At 40.6% G+C, this 20,513-nt stretch overlaps 1 gene segment (V, D, J or C); it reads right to left on the bottom strand.

Annotated features, from left to right (window-relative positions):
• Positions 1-1,235: 1,235 nt before the first annotated feature.
• On the bottom strand, positions 1,236-20,149 carry LOC127576962 (Ig heavy chain C region-like). The segment is given in 8 exon segments: positions 1,236-1,915; positions 2,328-2,648; positions 6,899-7,216; positions 8,524-8,826; positions 9,978-10,298; positions 18,276-18,338; positions 19,623-19,904; positions 20,043-20,149. Coding segments are annotated over 8 exon segments (2,034 nt in total).
• Positions 20,150-20,513: the final 364 nt, after the last annotated feature.

The raw sequence follows: 20,513 nt of genomic DNA, 5'->3' as shown, positions 1-20,513 counted from the left end.
TCGTCTCCTTAATTTGGATTTATTTAGAATTTCACAGGGCCCTTCACGGGAACGTTTCGGGACAACATTTAACAGCAAACATCTTCGGGTTTTACAATAGGTGGTCTAAAAAGCTTTCATTGGATTCAGCTGTGCATCTCATGCGGAGAGGTGCAAACAGTTGTTGAAGGATATGCAATGTTTGGGATCTTCGCATGGAGGCCAATGTTTCCACCAAAGTGCCCAGAAAGAGATCAAGAGTAGAGTAGAATGAAGATGCAGACCAGAAAGATGAGTCTGTTGAAGCTTTAGTTTCCAGGACAAATATGTTCCCAGGTAGGCTTTGACAGATCAGTAACTCGTGTATGTTAATGTGCAAAGGGAGGATAATCCAAATAACTAGAACACGCTAGCATAGTCTAACCCTGTCAGGAGGGCATCAACACTGTCATGGGTGCTCAAACAATTGCACGGATAAACGGTTCGGTACCTGTTCATTTCAGGTAGAGTAAGAAGCAGATTATGACGAAGAGCATTGGACAGTGAAAACAAATACCTCCTTCCGTTTCAGCCAATTACCAAGAACAGGGATGGTCACAGGTTAACGACTTTGGAGGGTTTCTTATTTAGAAGGGTTTTAGCCTTAAAAATACTCAAGTGCATTGAGTGCCGGATAAACAGCGTCAGAAACCAAAGGAAACATGGAAGAGTGTGGGGAAATTAAAATCACTATTTCTGTGGAATATGATGTGTTACCGCTTGAAGTAAGCAAAGATGCATCATGTATTCACAAAGAAGATGAGGGACAGGAAAATATTCCCTCTCGAAACGACAGAGTAATAATCCAGGAGTAAGAAGACAGATTATTGCAACACCTTTCCTAACGAAACCTGGATGGGCACAAGAGAGATCAGAAAAGCACCAGTTTCAATGGAATTTTTCCACCATTATTTTGAGCTGATATCTATCCACCTTTATTTCCAAAGTTCCGTTGAGAGATACCTCATGCACGAATGAGCCACGTAAGTCAAATAAGCCCTCGAATCCGATCTGACACGAACTGTGAGGATCTGTTTCACCTGAGGAATTATCGCTCGATCCACCCAGCCCCCCACCTTCAACCATCTCCCCGCCGCGATCACGGTTTGTGAAAAGCGAGAGAATGGAAGTGTGGTATATATTAGAGAGTTGTCGCAAAAAACTGAATCCAAGATTACCTCTTAATTGCAAAGATAAGAGCACACATCGGGAAACCGAAAGATTTTCATTCTGCATTTATTTCAATGTAAAGCTGCATACAGGATAAATCACCATCTCCTATCTATTCAATAGCTGGCTAACTTCTACGAAGCATTTTCAGCGTCAAAAACCGTTGCAACGTTATGGGTTGTTCATCACAATTTTCTCTGACTGATGAGATTACTGAAATATTTCAACAGCTGTTGGATAATTTGAAGGGGGACTGTGGCGTTTGATAAATATGGAATTTACCTACTCGGCAGCTCAAGCAGTTACGAACTTAACAAGACAACACTTACAAAGATCACGAATAATTAGACGCAGGATTTAAAACTGTCCGTTAAAACGAGTGACACATTAACGAAAGTAGGTTTACCGTGAGATTTATTTATACTTCTGACTAAATTCGTTGGGAGGGATGGATGTCCAACCAAACAGCTGAAGGTGGTCCCCTTCTCCCAGTCCTCTGCTGTCACCCTCAGTTTGCTGGCAAGTGAGCTGTAGCCGCTTTCCTTATCCGTGTCAGATTGGATGGAATATCCCGAATCCAGGTAAGTGTCATTGGACATCCAGGCTATGTATATGTCATCTGGGTAAAAGCCGGTGGCTAGGCAAAGTAGGGTCGCTGTTTTCTCGGCTTGAATCTCGTCCGATGATGGGTGCAGTAAGTGGACATTGGGACGTTGCATTTCAGTAACTAGAAGGATAAAAGTAATCGATTAGTAGTTTTCTTTTCTGACCTGAGGATCACTCTTCATTCTGTCTCTTCACCAGAACCAGGTTGGTGAATAGTCTTTGAACTCAACAAATGAGATCAGCGTTTTAAACGAGTGCTTAACTGTTCTCCAAATAAATAAAGTTGCGTGTACTCGTTATTGATAAAACTACCATTTATAGTTTTGCTCTTTCATTTCAGTGAAAGTGACTACATATCTTCTAAGCAACGACGGGGGTCTTAAAATTTATTGTTTCTAGTTACTTGTTGAGCGGCAAGTAAAAGATTAGGGACCATTCGATTTTTCATTCAATTGACTGGGTGATGAATGTGAATGTCCCAAACTTTCTTTCATGGGCTACGTTGTCTCTGAACGGTGGTTAATTGCGCTTACCCTTAGATTTTTTTGTGGAGATGTTCAATGGTGTTGGCTGTTCGCTGTCTTCTACGAAGCACAGGTATTGAAATCCACTGTTCCACTCCTCCACGCAGACCTTCAGCTTGCTGACGATGGTGTATTTACTTCCCCTCGACTCAGGACCGTGAGTCTCTACTCCATCCATTCTACGACTTCCATTCACTCGCCAGGAGACGTTGAGGTTTTGTAAATTGGCGTAAACCACTTCACAAACAACGGTTGCTCTCTTATGTGTCCAAATCTCTTCAAAGGATGGTTTTTGTATGGTGGCACTAATGTAGGGTGCATGGCAATCTTCTGGCAACGAGAAGTGGGGATGGTTATTTTTAATCTTTCATGTTCAAGCTGCGGGTAATGTCGTCTGCAACCAGGTTACAAGAAACTGATAATCCCACTTACTACTCACTTTTCTCCGATTAACTCTGCTTCGCTAATAACGCCCTTCCGCCTAATGAGCTTGCTTCCTCTGTCCTCTTTGGATGATGTCTTCAATAATATTTCCGTTCAGTTATACCACAGCGCAAAAATTAGATTGACAAAAATTTAACAGTAACTAATTTCTGCCGTTCCGGGGATGCGAACGTTCACCCGTCAGAACAACAGAATACTTAGAGCAAACATTGCCTAATCGCCAAAATATGGCTGCCGCGAAAGTGATTAGCATAATATGACCAAATCGTTTCTCTCTTCCAATCCTCAACTTGATTCTTACACAAGCTTGACGAATAGGACAAATACGCGGAAAGTTATACTCAGTACCAACTGCAACACTTGACTGCGATTTCTCCATTATGGACAGAGTAGATTGCGCTTAGAAATAAAACAAAATTTAAAACATGCCAATGAATTCTAATAAAGAGCTGTGTTCGATGTTTAACATTCAGTACACCATCATTTTATGAATACAGAAATGACTCTCATCTGTTCAATATTTTCGGTCATATTTTGTAGAAACCATTCCACCAGAAACAGGAACACGCCCCATCACTTTCAAATTGAAGCTTGATTCTAACGTTGTAAATTACGGAAAATATAATTGAACGAACATATTCTCAGTGCGTTCTTTCCAAACAAATTATCCCACATATTATTAAAATATTCCGCAATGTAAGCACCGATAACGACGATAATAACTTTCCAACTCATTCCAGAAACACAGTGGCATTTTGAAAGAAATACAGTAAAATGTGTCCGTATCTTGTAATGGTGCTAATCCGATAGAAGGCAATGGAGCAGAAACTGTTTATGGGGCGATCAGAATAACCACAATAGTGGTTCTGGTGTGAGCATGTGAAGAAATACTATGCATTAATTTGCATGACTCCTTAAATGTCATGGCGCACATTACAAAATCTGTCATACAAGGTTTCCATATATTTTCATTTCCAGAAACTGTCGGGATATTGTGGGTGGCTGGGATGGGGAGGGGCAGCAAAATGCATTAGCATGTGAGGAATAAAAGTGTGTGCTCCAGATAACTTAAACGGCAAATGGATCTCAATGCAACTGAGGGCGTGGCATAAATATCCGCAAAAAAGATACCCTATTAAGGGTATCTTTATGTGGGATAATTTACTCTCAAAATATTCTCTTCGGCCTTCATTCAACGAAATAGCAGCATCTTAACTTTAATTTCCTATTTGTTTTCTTGCAACTGCGTAAGCAGCGGGAGCCTCATTAAATATGTTTAAAAAATGCGGGCTGAATTACCCCAGCACAGATTGTTTGTTGCTACAGACACCACCCATGTCGTCAGACGTATGCTTTGAAAATGGCCATTCGTTCTAGGCCACCAGAATGTGTAAAGGTCAACCAACTCTTTTACAGAGATCTTGTTGAGTTCTATTCAATCCTTACGTAATCAGAAGCACGTAACTGGCGACTGCTACCTGAAAGTCTCCTCTTTGTAAGCTTGACTTCTTTGGTCCATTGAAACTTGCAAACAGCCATAGTGAATTCAGCAAATATTGCAGGTGGGAAATTGGACCATGATGGACGAGTAGTTCGCTTTCGAAAGGTACGGGTCTTTAGCATTGTTATTTAATTCCTTTTCTTTTGGAATCTGGGTGCAGATATTTAGACCAGTATTGAATTGCCATGCATGATCAAATTGACCAAGTGAACGACATTCTTGAAATGTTGCAGTACTTGTGGTGACGCATAATCTACACTACAGTTGGGTTGGGTCGGGTAGGGAGTTACAGGTTGTAGACCCAGTGAAGCTGAAGGAAAGACGATATATTTCCAAGTCAGGACACAGAGCGCACGGAGAACATATAAGTGAAAGCGTTCCCGTTTACCTGCAGCCTTTGTCCATCTTGTTGGAATTGTCGTTTGCGTAGATAAATAACATTTGTGAATGTTGTATATGTTAAAGAGTATAGCAGCTGTGTGTCATTTGTGGAGGAAATAAGGGTTTATGGTCGTGGAGGCTGCTACTTATAAGGCATCGCGGCCATCGGTACTGGAGCCGTAGCTACTATCAATCTATTTCAATGACCATAGTGAGGGGATTTGGTGCAATATATTCATGATAGCTGAGAATACAAATCAGGTGGCATTATGGTGTGTGAGAAGGATTCAGAAAGCATTTAGTGGGATGTGGACGCTTTGAATAACTGGGCAAGTACTTTAGCGATAGAATATGAGGTGGAAAACCTGAATACATCGAATTTGCGAGAAATAAATGGAAAGTTGGGCTATCCATTAAATGGGTTGAAAACTGTTGGTGGTAAGAGAGGTCTGCGTGTTCTTGTGTGTGAACTATTGAACGTCAAAAGCACATTGTTACATCTCCATCTGTATTTTAGCAGAAATATACTGTATGTTACTTGCTATTTCCATTCCATCTTAGAATGTGGTAGAGATATCCATGCAAGCAGACGCGGACAACCTCATTTCCTGACGTTTTGCGAATAGATTTGGTAAATATGCATTCGTATGCGAAAATATGATCTTGCCATTTAAAGAAGTTCTTGAAATAAGCAGCTGAAAGTAATTAAGCATTGCCCCGAACATTTTTTACAGTGATGTCTTGGTGTTTGGTAAACTAATCTCCATTATTTTTATTGGTGCAAGGTGTGGCTCCAACCATCGCAATGTTTCCCATTGCAGATGGATTTCAAATTTAACAGAGCTACTTGATGACACACTCTTTCAAATGCTACTTTATGTTACCTTGCTCCTTGAATTCAGATTTTTGATAACTTTCTAAACAATGCTCTGACAAGTCTGGTTTTCGCGTGGACCTGGAGAACCCCAAATTTGGCATTAGCGGGCAGGTTGCTGCTGGGTAATTGCAGCTTGGCAGTGATTTGGAACAGGGTGACTGGGAGTCAATTGATTGGATTCGAATTGCCTTACTTTTGTGGGTCATAACGTCCAGTTATCTGTTTAGCGGAGTAGTTCTTCGTGCGCAAATTGTACTGGACCAATTTACTACATCCTCGGCTTGTTCTGGAGAGCAGCTCTCCATTACTGGACAAGTTACACTCTATTTTCCTGTGGAATGGGATCTAATGGACCAAATGATTACATCATTTATGTTGACTTTGTATCAACGTAAGTACTACATTTCAGCATTACCTTAACACTGGTAGAGTAGGAACTCCCTGCTGCGCGAATGAGTACTCCTCGTCCATCACGGGTGGCACGAGGAGTTGTTGCCACGTCAGGGCCGAAGATTATAGAACCCAAGCGAGAAAAAATGTGCCAAAAGTGGGGATTCACTCTCAACGCTGAATAAATTTGAATATTTCCCTACCCCGTGGAGAAATTATTTGTGCTCCAATATTTCAAGATAGTTAGGAACAGAAGTTAAATTAAAAAAACGAAAAGTGCGAGCACAGTTTACACTCGTCGTGTCGAATTCACTCCATTCAGACTTTGTTTCTCCAGTGACCGGAATTTTAAAACAATGTACAATGTCTCCTATTTACTAGTGCGCCCACTTTTCTATCTAATCACTGAACAGTCTGTTTTGAATATAGTCTACGGTCGCCAGGTTGCTCAGCAGTGAATTCAAAGAAACTGGATTTGGTCCTCACCAAGCTATTCACTCAGAACATAGTGAAGATTTATCACTAAACCATATTTTTACTGCGTATTAGTTATAAATGAGCTTATTCATACCCATTGATCATGTGCTACCTCACGCTGAAGGAGTCTGATGACAAATGTGATCCATTAGTCGACGTTCCCAGATTATATTCGAAAACGCCAAGGATGGGTTCCATCTATATTGTCATTCATCAGTTCATACTCATACACATTGTTCACGCTTTATTACATTCGGGTCCTATCACTCGCAGGGCATATTAATTTTACATGCAGTTAGTGTCCCTGTACTCAGCAGAGATCCGATTGTATGTGAGGCAGCTTAGTTGATTTCCATAGATGTTATTTTACCAGGGCATCAGAGAGGTCTAATTACTACCATCGTATAATAAAATGGTCCTTTAAATCTTCTCAATGCAGACTGGATTTTAACTGCAGACTGGGATGTACAGCACGGATTGGATGTGCGAATTTGGTTAAACTGTCCTTACCTTTCGTGGTATTGATGCTTCTCATCACAGTGGATTTTGAAGGTGGGTGCAAGACGACACATGAGTATTTTGCGTCCTTATTCCATTCGTCTGTAGTCAAATGGAGGAGACTTTTTGTGCTGAAAGTCATGTCCTGTTGAAGTGCTGTGGGGAAGATGGTAGCGTTCGAGAGGAATGAGGCTCCGCCTTTCTGCCAGTAAATGGTTTTGTTGTCGGGATAGAACCCTGTTATCAAGCATGTGAGTGTAGCAGTGCGCGCCGTTTGAATCTCCTCTAGAGACGGAGGCAAGAGTCGGAGCTTTGGTTCCACTGGTTTGGCTGCAAGGGAAGGTTAATGTTAGTATTCTCAGGACTATCTTTCGGAAATGTGGTTGGAAGGAAACACTGGAAATATCCATCAGGACTTATGAAATCGAGAGAAGGAAACGATATCCCCTTTTCTATTTGAGAAGGTCGCTAACTATGGGCTGGTCCAGTTGTATAATGCAAATGGAAACTGTGGTGAGCTGGTTATTTGTTAGTGGGAGGCAAAGGGTGGTGGTAATGATGATTTTCTGCTTCGAAATCTTACACGAGTGGCGTACCACAAGAGTCAGTCCTGACACCTTTGCTGTTTATGATATATAATAACGATTTGAATTTGACTATACGACATATAGTCACTAAACTTACAAATGACAGGAAACCTGGTAGTGTTGTTGATATCGTGGAACGGCTTCTAAAGCTACAAATGATTATAGGTTAGAGAGAAAGTTGGGCGAAGCATTAACAGGTGGACTGTAATCCCAACAAATGTAAATCGATGCATTTTGGGAGGTAAGAAAGTGAGTACGCCTTACACAGTGAATGATTCAGCATTAAGGAATGTTGATGAACGGAGAGACCTTGGGGTTCAAGTCTATAGTTCCCTGAAAGCGATAACACAGGTGGATAGGGTGGTGAAAAAGGAATATGACATGTCTGACTTTATAGGTCAGGGCATATCATACAAAAGTTAGGATGTTCTGTTGCAAATTTGCCAAACACAGGTGAAGCCTCACTTGGAATATAGTGTTCATTTCTGGTCACCACACTATAGGACGAATGTAATTACTCTGGACAGAGTGCAGATAAGATTAAATAGTATGCCAACTGGATTCGAGGACCTCCGTTGTGGGGCGGAATTGGATAGTCTGGGCTTGATTTTTCTGGAGTGCGGGAGATAAAGACCCGATAAAGACATGCACAATTATTGGCTACTGTAAATTATCCACAGTGTAAATATGGTTGATATAATCTGTGAGAAGTGGTTGGAATTATGAGGAAATTAAATAGAATTAATCTGGAATTCCTGTAAATGGGTACTTGACGGGCTTGGTTTCGGTGGGCGGATGAGATATTCCTATGATGTTGGACTCCATGCCTCTTACATTTAGGTCAATAAAGAATAGGGAAATGTGCACCGTTTGTGAGAACTTTCCTCTTTCGCCCTGAACATGAAGATGCCTCACCTATGCTACCAGCGTCCACCCCTCTCAACATCATACCTGTTTTCTTCTGCATACTACTGCCTGACATCCAGCAGTTTATGTTGTTGTTTCAGTATCTACAATGTTTTACATTTCTGTTGTTGTAATTGCACCCACCTTTTGTCTTCCCTGTCCGTTTTGATATCGGAGCACTTGAATGATTTTGCTGCGCCGAGCACGAATATTCTGTCCCACTGTCCCACTCCGCCACACTGCTGGTCAAACGGCCGGTTGTCAAGTACTGGTTCCCGACCTTTGTTGCTTGTTGGATTTCCACACCAACAATCCTTTCCTTCCCATCCACTGTCCAAGATATCAGAACCTCGTCTGAAGTTGTGGCGATCACTTCACACAGCAGGGTCGCGGTTTTGTTGATCCAAATTTCTTCAACAGTCGGATTACTGAGAAATATTGCGAGGTCTGAAATCCACAATTGAGACCAATATTTACTGATGACGAACCGGATATTGAACATCGGATTCAATTTCATCAAAATCTGTTACATGTTAAGAACTTAAGTTGTCACTTGTTCATTGGCAGCATGCTTACGTCGTCATTTCGTGAACCCTTGAGTCAGATCATGGAAATGTGCAACTCGACTTCATTACAAATGGAGAAAAATGACAGAAAGTGAATGACATAAAGTCATTCAGAGAAAAGATTAGAGAAGGATGGATACAGCCAGGCACCCCCGGCAATAATGAAAGTGACAAAGTCCAGGCGTGGGGAAGGGGCTTGGTTTGGGACAGAACAGCCAGAGGGGTGCAGATAGGTAAACAGATGGATAGAGAGAGAGAGAGAGAGAGAGAGAGAGAGAGAGAGAGAGAGAGAGAGAGAGAGGTGGCTCAGAGAGGTAAAAGGTGGAAGCTCGCGTCAGAGGGAAAGCGACACTAATTAAATCTGCAGTGCCGAAGATCACTCGGCCTATTGCGTCCAATTGTTCCCGAAATGTCTTCAGCTGGTAACGTGTCCTTCGTCTTTTATAAACTATTTTATAAAGAATGAAAGGTTTAGTTGTCATTTTGCTGTGATTACTCCAGTGGTTGCCTCGCCACCCCGTGAATTCCACCCACCCAACACCACATACTTTCTTCCTTTCATTTGTCTCTTTTTCGACACTTTCGTTTTTGCATGCCCAAGTCGTGTTACCAGATAACAGATGCAACACATCAGAACAAAATGACGAGTAACAGCCCCTCAATGTTAAAGAGTAAGACATCAGAGTTCTCCTGTGTTTCTCGTTCAAAATGCTGGATTCCTCAGAATTGTCTCCAATAAACACATGCTATTTGACTCATCAACGTGATCATTTCTGTATGTATCAAGATCATTCTTAACCACAGTTTGCAGGTGTTACTTGCACTTAGCACCTCTGATACTTCATGTTTGCTGCCAAAACATTGTGAATTCCCTTCCCGTCACTGCCTAGCCCAAACTTTACATTGACAGACAGCTTAGTCTTCACTAGTCCAGTCTTTTTGAATCCATGTCGATATCTGATCTTACACCTCAACAAATGAAATACTGAAGATGAAAATGGAAATGTTTCATCTTTGATGACTGTTTCTCACCTGACTCAACTCGTATGTCTTTGTGAATGTTGCTTCTGGTTTCAGAGTGCGATACTTGGCAGGAATACACGGAACCGCTGGCCCATTCCTTCAGCGGTACCTTGAAGACACTTGTGGAGGTAAACGTTCCGTCGGAATTTTTAGCGGGGGACGTGGTAGTAAACCCAGAATGTACGGCTTGTCCGTTACTCTGCCAGCTCACTCTGATATTTTCTGGCTCGTATTCGCTGATGAGACAAATCAGTTTCACAAATCCCTTTTCTCTTTGTTCGTCGGTTGCAGAGTAGACGAGATTGATGGTTGGTGGAGTCGGTTGTTTCACTAAAATTAACAAAAATACTAAATTCTACAGCTGTGGTTAGACATTTTGAACCGCGTCCTGCCCAATATCTATTCTCAGCTAAATCCAATTTTAAATGATCGGATCAGTCTCGCGTTGCTCTTTGTGACAACCTGCTTGGTAGAACCTGCTAGCTACAACATTTCATAAATTGCAACAGTGATCGCACGTCAAGAGTTGTGTTATCGATTCTAACGCTTTGGCTGAAGTGGTGATTAAAATCAGGTATTTCGTTTCGTATGCTGATATCACTGCATGCAGCTAATTGTCAGTTATTTCCCTTTATGTTCTTTTTCTTGCAAATTCACTCCCGTACTCTTGATTATCACCAGCAAAGAATTACCCGCAGCAGACACGAAGCTCAAATTATGCCAAGGTTGTGATAAGTAAATACATCTGAACCGTCGCCAATCTGTCCAAATTCCAGAGCATATTATTTTATCGTCGGCGCGGTGGTTGACTCGGTAATTTCTGCGACGGATAAAGGTGTGTTGCGCCTTCAGCTTGTTTCCATTTTTGTCAAACTGCACCTTGCAATTTGACGATGCTTGTGGTGAACTCCAACTGCGTGGAAACATGGTGAGGGTGCAGTGTACCCACAGGTGAACATGCTGAGCTAAGCAATTACCTGTTATCAAACAACCTTGGGCATAATATCACTTGTCCATCAAGCACCAAGTCCATTTTTACACTATTCTTACCATGATTATTTGTGTTCTCCCCACATCCTCAGCGACTCCTCCACTGCCCAGCTGCCCCAAGTTCTACTATTAAGGACAATTTGGAGCAGGCAGTGGGAGGAAATTGGATCAAACCAGGATACTGACAAGGAGAATGTGTAAACTTGACACAGACAGCAAAAGTAGTTAAGATTGAACTGTTGGGCAGCGCCTTTACCATCTGATCCACTCTACCGCCCACAACTCGACACTTTCCCATTTATGAAATTGACGACGAATTAACTTTTCCAGCACATCCCTGCTCCTTGTGAATTTTGACAATAATCTGATATGCACATATATCTTATTATCGAGAAAAAGTTGAAATTAGGGGCCATATGACTGGCAAGTCTACACATCTGAGATGGCATTGCTATTGTGTTGAAAGTAATTTGAGGACGAAAATAATCCTAGAAATGTTCAGCAACGGTTATTTTTTTACCATTTTGGGGAAAGCGCAAATGAGTCTCTACCAGCGAAGTAAGTCGGCTGCGCCAACTAATGGCGGAAGTCGGAAACGCACTTTCAGCAATCGACCATTCTCGGCCTGTGATTTTATGGGTTGATCGGAAGTAACCTGAGGGTTGTTCTTTCGTTTCTAGTGCATCTTTGCATCTCAGCTCATTTGAAATATCTTCGTCCGTTACCTTATTGCTCTCAGCCAAAACCCAGCACCTCATTTTTTTGGACATTGCAATTGACTAAATGATATTTTCGAGAGGTAGGAACTCCACATTCAGCCTAATAATGAAGGAAGAATGCCTCCTAATTCCACTACTGAATGTTACAACTCAGCTTTTAAAGATATAGTTTAGTGTTATTTCTTCTTACTGAAGAAATAGTTAATCTTTATCTAAGTTTGGAAATCCTTTGTTCGTCACAAGCATTTTAGTTGAATCATCTTATGCTCCGAATGGAACATAAGCCACATCATATGGCAGAAGTTAATCCTTTCAGCACTGGTGCAATCTACATAAACCTCCATTTCGCATTCTAAAAATCCAACATCCTTGTTTAGACAAAGAGGACAGAGTTATTTCATTGAGAGCTTTTTTTTCAGGAAGAGTTTGACCTTGGTACCCTCTGATCGGTGTAGTTTCTAAATGATGTCCCTGAAAGTGAGTATTCATTTCTCTAGTGCAAGCTTTAATGTTTTTATCAATTTATCAATAATGCTTTTATCAATCATTAGCCGACAGCCTAATATTTTATGCAGTATTTTTTACTACTGGAGGGAAATAAAGGGCAATGAACCTCTGACACAAGTTCCGTTCTCCGGAATCTTTCATTTGGAGCATCTACAATTTATTATCAAACATTTTCTCAGATTTATTTCTTACCAATACACATTTCTCGTCCGTGGTTTTCTACGTCGAACTCCTACGGATACTCCCCAGCTATCCTTGACTTCTCTCTCCTCTAACCCCATGACCTCGTTTGTTTTAATTTAAATCGACAAGGCAAAGAATGTGGCCCTAATGTGGGCATGTGTGATTAGTGTGAGGAGAGTGAAGAGTGTAAGCTATAGGTCCGAGCAGAGTGAGTTAAGGGTATGATTAGCACAAAATAGTCGCCATGGACATAGTGTACTGAAGAAACCTTTTCATTTCTTTGCAACTCTGTGACCTGTGACTTACTTGCTATGTTAGAAACTTGAGGCAAATCCATTTTAGCATCTTTTCAGTTCATCCATCTTTCAAGAGAAACTTCACAATTTCACTTCTTATCAAATAACGCCCGTAGATTTCTCAAATGTAACGTTATAACTCTTAGTTTTCTCTACCTCTACAGAAAAAAAATAATTTCTCCATAAACTTAATTATCTTGCCAATAATCTCCCCATAATACTTCTGGAATTTTAGAACAATAGTCCACAAGTATGCGGACGGACGTTCATCGTGGACTTGGTTTGGTAAGCATTTCATCATGATTGTCGTGAGTATTGTCGAAGGAGATTTGAGGGATGAACTGATATGGTTGGAACTGACAGGTGGTGAAAATGACTCTTTATGAAATGTGGCATTATTTTAACTAAATTATGACCCGATCTCAATCTGTAATCCCTCTCTGTATATTTGAGTTAACTCCCTTACCACTGCTTTAGACACAGGCTGCCTGTTCGCAATCTCTCCTTCCTGCTCATTTTACCGGCGTTGTATCCTTTTCAACGAGCAACTCGCATCACAATGACAGCAAAATTTCGTCCTTTCTAATATCACCGCCTACTAAAATACCTCAGGCTGTCTGTAACTGACATGGTCATCGATGCCTTTGTCAAGAATAATCCCTTTAAGGTAGTGCCTACTCTCTTTAGATTTGAGAGAAAGGGGCGGGTTGAGCAAAATCCGTTTCTCAGTACTACAAATCTGAAGTGAACGTCTTTGTCTGCTTCCCTGTCCTTCCCCGAAACAGCTTTCAGAATGATTTCATTTATTTTCAAAACCTATTAGTACAAGCAGGATGGATTTTCTAGAACTGTATGGTACACTGATCGGACACTTAATGAGTATTGCTCAGCATTATAGTTCATGAATATCCTAGTCACATGGGGAATAATAAATACAAAGAAAGCAAAATTTCAGCATCATTAAATTTGTCCACTTAACTCTGTTTGAAATGATAACGTGAGACAGGATGAAGATGGGATTTACGAGAATACTAGCAGAATTCAGAATGTTGATCGACAACGAAAGAGACTGCGTTTGATTCTTTCGGAGAACGGGGGTTGAGAGTATGGTTACGGTTATTGCGAGGGGCTTAACTTTGGTAAATATGGGTACGGTGGTATGGTAGTAATTTGACGAAACAGCAGCCAGCCTCCAAGACCATTGATTGGACAGAATCATCTCGAATTTTGTCATGCAAATTTAAATTAAAATAAAGAAAGAAAACATGTCTTACTAATAGGGACCCGGAATTTATCGGACTAATGTCAAAACATCTCTTGTTGAATCATATTCTTCAAGTAATGAAGGAATTCTGCAATTTTTCCAGGGCTGCCCTTTATATAAATGCAGACTTGCCAATGCATTGTGTTTTAATTGCTTTCTCTACTCGTAAGCAATAAGGAAAGCCCGATTTATATCCACATCATCAACGACATTCACGTGACAAAACATAATAAATAAATAATAAGGACATTACATTGGCTTTAATTTTCCAATAGTCCAGCTATTCCGGGGTGGTTAGATTGGACAGGAAAATACCAAATTTATCTCAAAAAGCCAGATCGACAGAAAACAGGAAACTATGTCACTTAATTGAGCTCCTGTCATATGGAAAATATTATAAGTGTTATCAAAATATTACCGCAGAGTATTTAGAAAAAAAAGCAACATAAACGGACAAATTCAATATGGTTTTGTGGAAGCGAAATTATGTTTCACCATTTTACTGGAGGTATTTGGAACAGTAATGTGCGCGTTGAATAAGGGGAACTAGCGAATGCACTATCCTAGAATTTCTCGAAGGCATTGATAAACTGCTCCATCACAAATTACTACCGAAAATAAAAGCTCATGCTGTGACATATTAGAGTTCACCAAACAGCAGTTGGCCACAGAAATCAGAAACTGGGCAAGTAATTATTTTTCTGCTTTAAGGTGTATATAGTGTATATAGTGGAGTGCTGCAAGAATAAATGCTGGGCCTCAAATTTTACAAATCCTGTAAAAGATTTGAACGAAGGTATTGAGGATATATAAAAAGACATTGAAACAGGTTGATCGGTCCACTAAAGCCGTGCCACCATTTAACCTGTCATTTACACGAATTCTATCTAAATCCATTTTAGTTTCTTTTCCTCACGTTCCCATCAACTCCATCAAAATGCTAACGTTTAATTACTCGGGGAAATTTACAGTTGCCAATTGATTTACCAATCTGTAATCATTGGGATGTGGAAGGAAGCCGAGCACACGGAGGAAATTCACGCGTTCACAGGGAAAATTTGCAAACTCCACACAGACTGCACCCACGATGAGGATTTAATCCGTGTCTCTGGCACTGCGAAGCCAGAGAAAATTAACACAACGCTACCGTTTATTGCAACGGAATAGCATGCAAAATTTGAGGTCATGACGCACTGTTATTCAGTATTGTTCACACCATACGTTGCGTATTGGGTGTTATCTTGATCTATATATTTATTAGAAGAAGAGAAATACTGAAGCGAAGCTCCTTCAATGAAAACAACTAAACGCACCATGACATGTAACAAATAATTTAATATGTTCGAAGCAGTATAAGGAATTTTTAAATGGTTTACTAGCTGGAATGGACGGTTTACTTCATGAGAATATGTTGTACGGGCTCGGGTTATACCAGTGTAAGCTTTCAAGAGTGAGAAGGGTCTTGATTAGAATACATAACATCCTGCCGGGTCTTAAATGATATGGGCGTTCCAAGGATGCTTCCACTATTGGAAGAATCTGGAGTTATGGCTGACCGTTTATAAATAATACGTCGCCCATTTAAGACAAGGATTAAGTGAAGTTTTTTTTTCTCTCTCCGAGGGTTGCACATATTTTGGAACTCTTGAAAAGCTAGAATTGGAATCTCTACTATGTTATTAAAATAGAATTAGATGGATACTTGCAAAACAAACGGGTAAATGGATACCGCAGGAGAACGAGGGAGTGGAGTCGAGATTACAATCAAATCAAACCTAAAATCTTAAGGGGCGGAATTTCCTATTCCTACTCCTAATTTGTATGTTTGCATCTCTGTATGAGATGTTCGTTTCAGCAAAGGACTCAGAACCAAATCTTTAAATTAATTGCTCGAGTATTCATTGGAAATGGGGTGGAGGATCTCATCGATGATATTGCTGTGATCTGCAACTCACTGTCCAAGGGCCGATGGAGACAAAAGCACTCATTACATTTGAAAAATATTCATATGCCCACTTGAATTGCTACTGCCTGCAGGACTCACAAAGACGGGACTAGATTGGATACGATTGGATTTTTGCCTCCTATGGGCTTCCATGTTACATGTTACTGTGTCATCCTTCAACTCTCAATCCCCTTACAGTTTACTGAAAGGCACAATTTGAATGCCAATTCATGGAATTGTTTGTAATATTGTTGTATATTTGAGGCCAAAACATAAATACATCTAATATTGGAGCTCTGATGGTCTTCTCGGTGAAACGTGGGGCAGTGGTGCTGCAGATGAGGAATCTACTTTTATCTGTTGCAGGAGATGAAGACTTAGGATGGTTACTTTCAAATGCAGGACAGGAGACGCGTTCTGTACATTTCATTCGACGTAAGATCAGGTGCTGGTATTACACAGCTTCCCATGCAATATAAAGTAGCACAGTAAGATAAAAAGGACAGTGATTGTACAGAATCTAATCTTTCTCAGGGCACCAATGCTCAATACAAGAGGGCATGGCTTTAAAGTAATGGGTTGGAAGTTAAAGGGAGATACCAAAGGGAGGTTTCTCACCCAGAGAGTGGTTGGTGCACGGAATGCACTGCCTGGAGAAGTTGTGGAGGCAGATACGTTGGTTAAGTTCATGATATTGTTAGATTAGCATATGGAGGAATTTAAAATAGGGAAATATGTGGGAGGAAGGGGTTAGATATTCCTAGAAGTGGTTTAAAGGTCGGCACAACATGGTGGGCAGAAGGGCTTGTATTCTGCTGTATAGTTCTATGGTTCTATGGTGATTTTGGTGGGAAGTACTTAATAAGTTTACACTCTGGTACTCCTCTCAGATGAACAATCATACTCAGATTATCAGACAGGTTCACAGAATAGGCTGGGCCTGATGTGTTAGACCTTACTTTATGAAAAGAATCAAAAACCGAGGGGAATAGATTTATATTAATTGCTAAAATATTGGAAGGAAAAATGGTGGGGAGTGTCTACAAGGATTCGCCAGTGGTATCTCCGAACAAAGACTACGGTGTGTATTTGCACATTGTATGCTTCCATTGTAACTATTCTCACCATTCTCACCAACTGCTCACCATGACAACAGTTTTATGTTCTGAGCGGCAAAACTTTCTGTTTAACGCTGAGACTTTTTGCATTAATGTCTGGAGTTACTCTTAAATGTTGACATGTCATTCACTTTTATCTGGAGAGTAACTTATCTTACGCTCGATTTCAGTGTGTTTCGCATTAACTTCGAAGCATTTCTAGAGGTGGCGGAGACCCAGGCTGTGTACCGCTTTAGGACTCTTGCATTGATTATCTTAGATGCAGTGACTGCTCCAGTTTTTTATGCAGACCGATCTTTCTCCTTCCTCTGCCCACCCTGAACTCTCCGATCTTTGATACTAAAATTTAATCAGGGTGATCAGAAGTCAAGCGATTTTTGGCAACAGAAAACCTGCTTTATCCTTTGCTCCCAGACGCGGATTGAATTTACAAGGTTATTAGACCATGATTTACGTTTCTAAGTCGAAGACAGTTTGTTTCATTCCAGGAAATTAACCATCTGGTTTCGCAATGAGTATGTGCGTGAACATCCCCTTGAACTGTCAAATAATGAAAATACCGTTTAAATTTCCATTGATCCCTTTCTGCACTGAAACCTATTGCAACTTGAAGGTTTTCTGCTATTCGGAACCATATTATGCAAAAACATCCACTTTAAATGGAACTGAAAAACTGGGTTTCATGAATACCAGTGTCCCACATAACTGCAGGTCGTGTCTGTGACCAGTGATGAGCTAATCCATATTCACAAGTCGCAAGATATGATACATATTCATCGATATCAATGCAGCGGGTATATCTTAAAGTTAGTTTTTCGTGTGGCGGGGTGGGGCTGCGGGGTTGTCGTGCTGCTGCGCGAAGGGAATTTCTGTGCTTCATTTTGTAAAGTTACTCTAAGTTCAATTTTCCTTTTTTAGGCCAAGAAGGTTCTATCTTTGTTAGGAGAAGAAAGACTCGCATTTACTGTGTTCTGGAACATCTGAGTGAGTAAATATATTTCCACAACCTTTTCAAATAAGCATCCTAAGTAATTAATAGGTATTAGTGATATATTTATGTTTGAGGGTAAATTATATGTTTTGAAGCACGTTCGTCGTATTCTCGAAAGAATTTATTTTTTTAAGTTTAAGCTAATTACACTGAGGGAGAATCAAACCAAGGCTTCAAAAAGACATTATCACATTGCATTACTCGTTTCCCGATATTTGAACGAGAATATTAATTACTCTTTTCTCCTCGGGAAAATAAGGACTTGGCGAAAATGTAATAAGAGAGGTCACTTACCAGGTTTCACCGTCAGCGTTGTGCCAGGTCCACCAACGTCATAAATACACAATGATTTACTTCCTAGTCAGCCCACTTCAAAAAAAATAGTCGTTGAAACTGAATTGCAGCAATAGGTTCTCCATTATAACACAGCTGCAAGAAACAAATCGATGCATTGTAATCGGTAGTGAGTTTCTGTTTCCTTCAGTTTTCATCCTTCCAGATCCCTATTCGGTGCAGTATAAGCGCATGTGACACTGAAACTGGAATTTCGCTGAATGAGCACCAGGGAATGCGGGTAGATTTCAACCCAAAAAAGAACTGAAATTTATTTCGAACCGTATTGAGTAATATTCATGAGCGTAAATAAATATTTCGTTATCCCATTCACGAGTAGCTGAATATTAAAAACTGTCCCGTATGTTTGTGCTATGGCTTGAGCTCCTGTGGTAACACACCCACATCAGTACATACGAGCATAATAACACCACTGTTGCAAAGAGCGCAGAAATCCATCCGATATTCCAAAGTGCGACATAAACGATGTAGTCGATGTGGATCAAATTGTTGCATTGATCTCTTGGGACTTTGTGGATGATTATAACTCTCAGCCACACAAGTATCTTGGGAAATGCGAAGACTGTGTTATTGATATGATTATAACATTTATACAGTATTTTCTCAACTATATAGAGATAAGGCCCTGTTATGGCTATCACTTGCTGGCAGAGGCAAGGAATATTTGGCAGCAAGGAGTGCAAATCGCCGAATGAATTGTTTCCGTTTATTTTGCATTAAGAATTCGAAAGCGGTTTATGCAAGATGGGGATTCAAGATTCATCACTGTGATGCATCCAACACTCACAATCATAAAAGCTAGTACGAAAAGGCTCCTTGTACATTAATACAAGATCCCGATGTCAAGGGGCAGACTATCATCCATCTTTATCTCCCAATACTTATGGACAACTTTTCTTCTACAACCAACAATTCTTAGAAAATAATGTCTGCATTTTTACATTCAGCAATGGGTGAACATTGGCCTTGATCCAATCACCAAATGCGTTCGTGGTTAGTGAATCACAGGTTCCGTCTTTTCGATTACTGTGACACATATCACAGTGGTAGAAGCCACTGCAGAAAGGTTTCCATCTGCATAACTCTGAGGAGAACAGCGACTATATGTGCTGCCTTGTTTATACGTGGTCTGGTGACTGTCACCAGCTCATTATAAATCTGCCCTCGTCCTTCACTGGAATCAGGTACTGCTCAATAACTTTCCGTTCATAAGAGCGACGCAATCACAGTTTCTTCCGCGAGAGATTTTGACGTGTTTTTGTATTGGCGGGTGCTCCGATTCATGACTGTGGTATCCATCACAGCAATAATACGTGGCAGTGTCTTCAACAGTCAACTTGCTGATCGTCAGGGAAGAAGACTTTGCTCCCTGGTTGAATGATTCAGCATATCGTCCTCCAATCGATAGATATTGGCTATCCGTTTGACCTGGACGTTGGCGGGCCCAGCCTATGCTATTTAGATTGCAGCCAGCAGGTATATCACGGACAACGCAGTTGATTGTCAGAGTGTCACCTGCTTCTTTTGTTACCTCTCTTGGTGTCTGTTCTATCGATGCACTGAAGACATCTGAAGGGAGAAAAAGAAAACATATTTAAAACACATAATATCTGTGACAACACAAGATTTAACAGAGAATGGATTTGTATGAGGTGGACGCATCCGCACATCAGTGATGATCAACCTCTTTAAACAAAATGCGCTTACTCGGTAACCAAGCTAAAAATATCGAAAGCCAGAACACGTTCATTGTTCCTTTACGACCTGAGAATCCGTTAAACAGAGAGGGTTCTAGACCTCAGCGCCGACTGCCTGTGTCACCATGTGGATCTCAGCAAAGACTTTATAAGACTCGAGAGGCTAGGCTAATTTGCATAATGCGGAATGAAAAAGCATCGACTGCGATTACAGCTCGACTAATGATAAGCATTATATGCAAAATTTCCATAATTTCATCGTTGGACTCTGTGTTGCATTAACGTGAACATGTGGATGGAGATATCGAGAATGATATTCATTGCCTGGTTCCATCCTCACTGAATGTATTTCCATTAACTTTTGATTTATAGTCTGGGGATGCTTTCCCGAGAATACATTACAGGTTTCCATGACAAACTATCAACTTGAGAGAGCTATGCTTCAAAACAACTTCAGTTAATCACCAGTAATTTTTAAAAA

This window comes from Pristis pectinata, chromosome 12 (genome assembly GCF_009764475.1).
Source record: "Pristis pectinata isolate sPriPec2 chromosome 12, sPriPec2.1.pri, whole genome shotgun sequence".
NCBI classification, from domain to species: domain Eukaryota; kingdom Metazoa; phylum Chordata; class Chondrichthyes; order Rhinopristiformes; family Pristidae; genus Pristis; species Pristis pectinata.
This window is presented reverse-complemented; position numbering and strand designations above follow the sequence as displayed.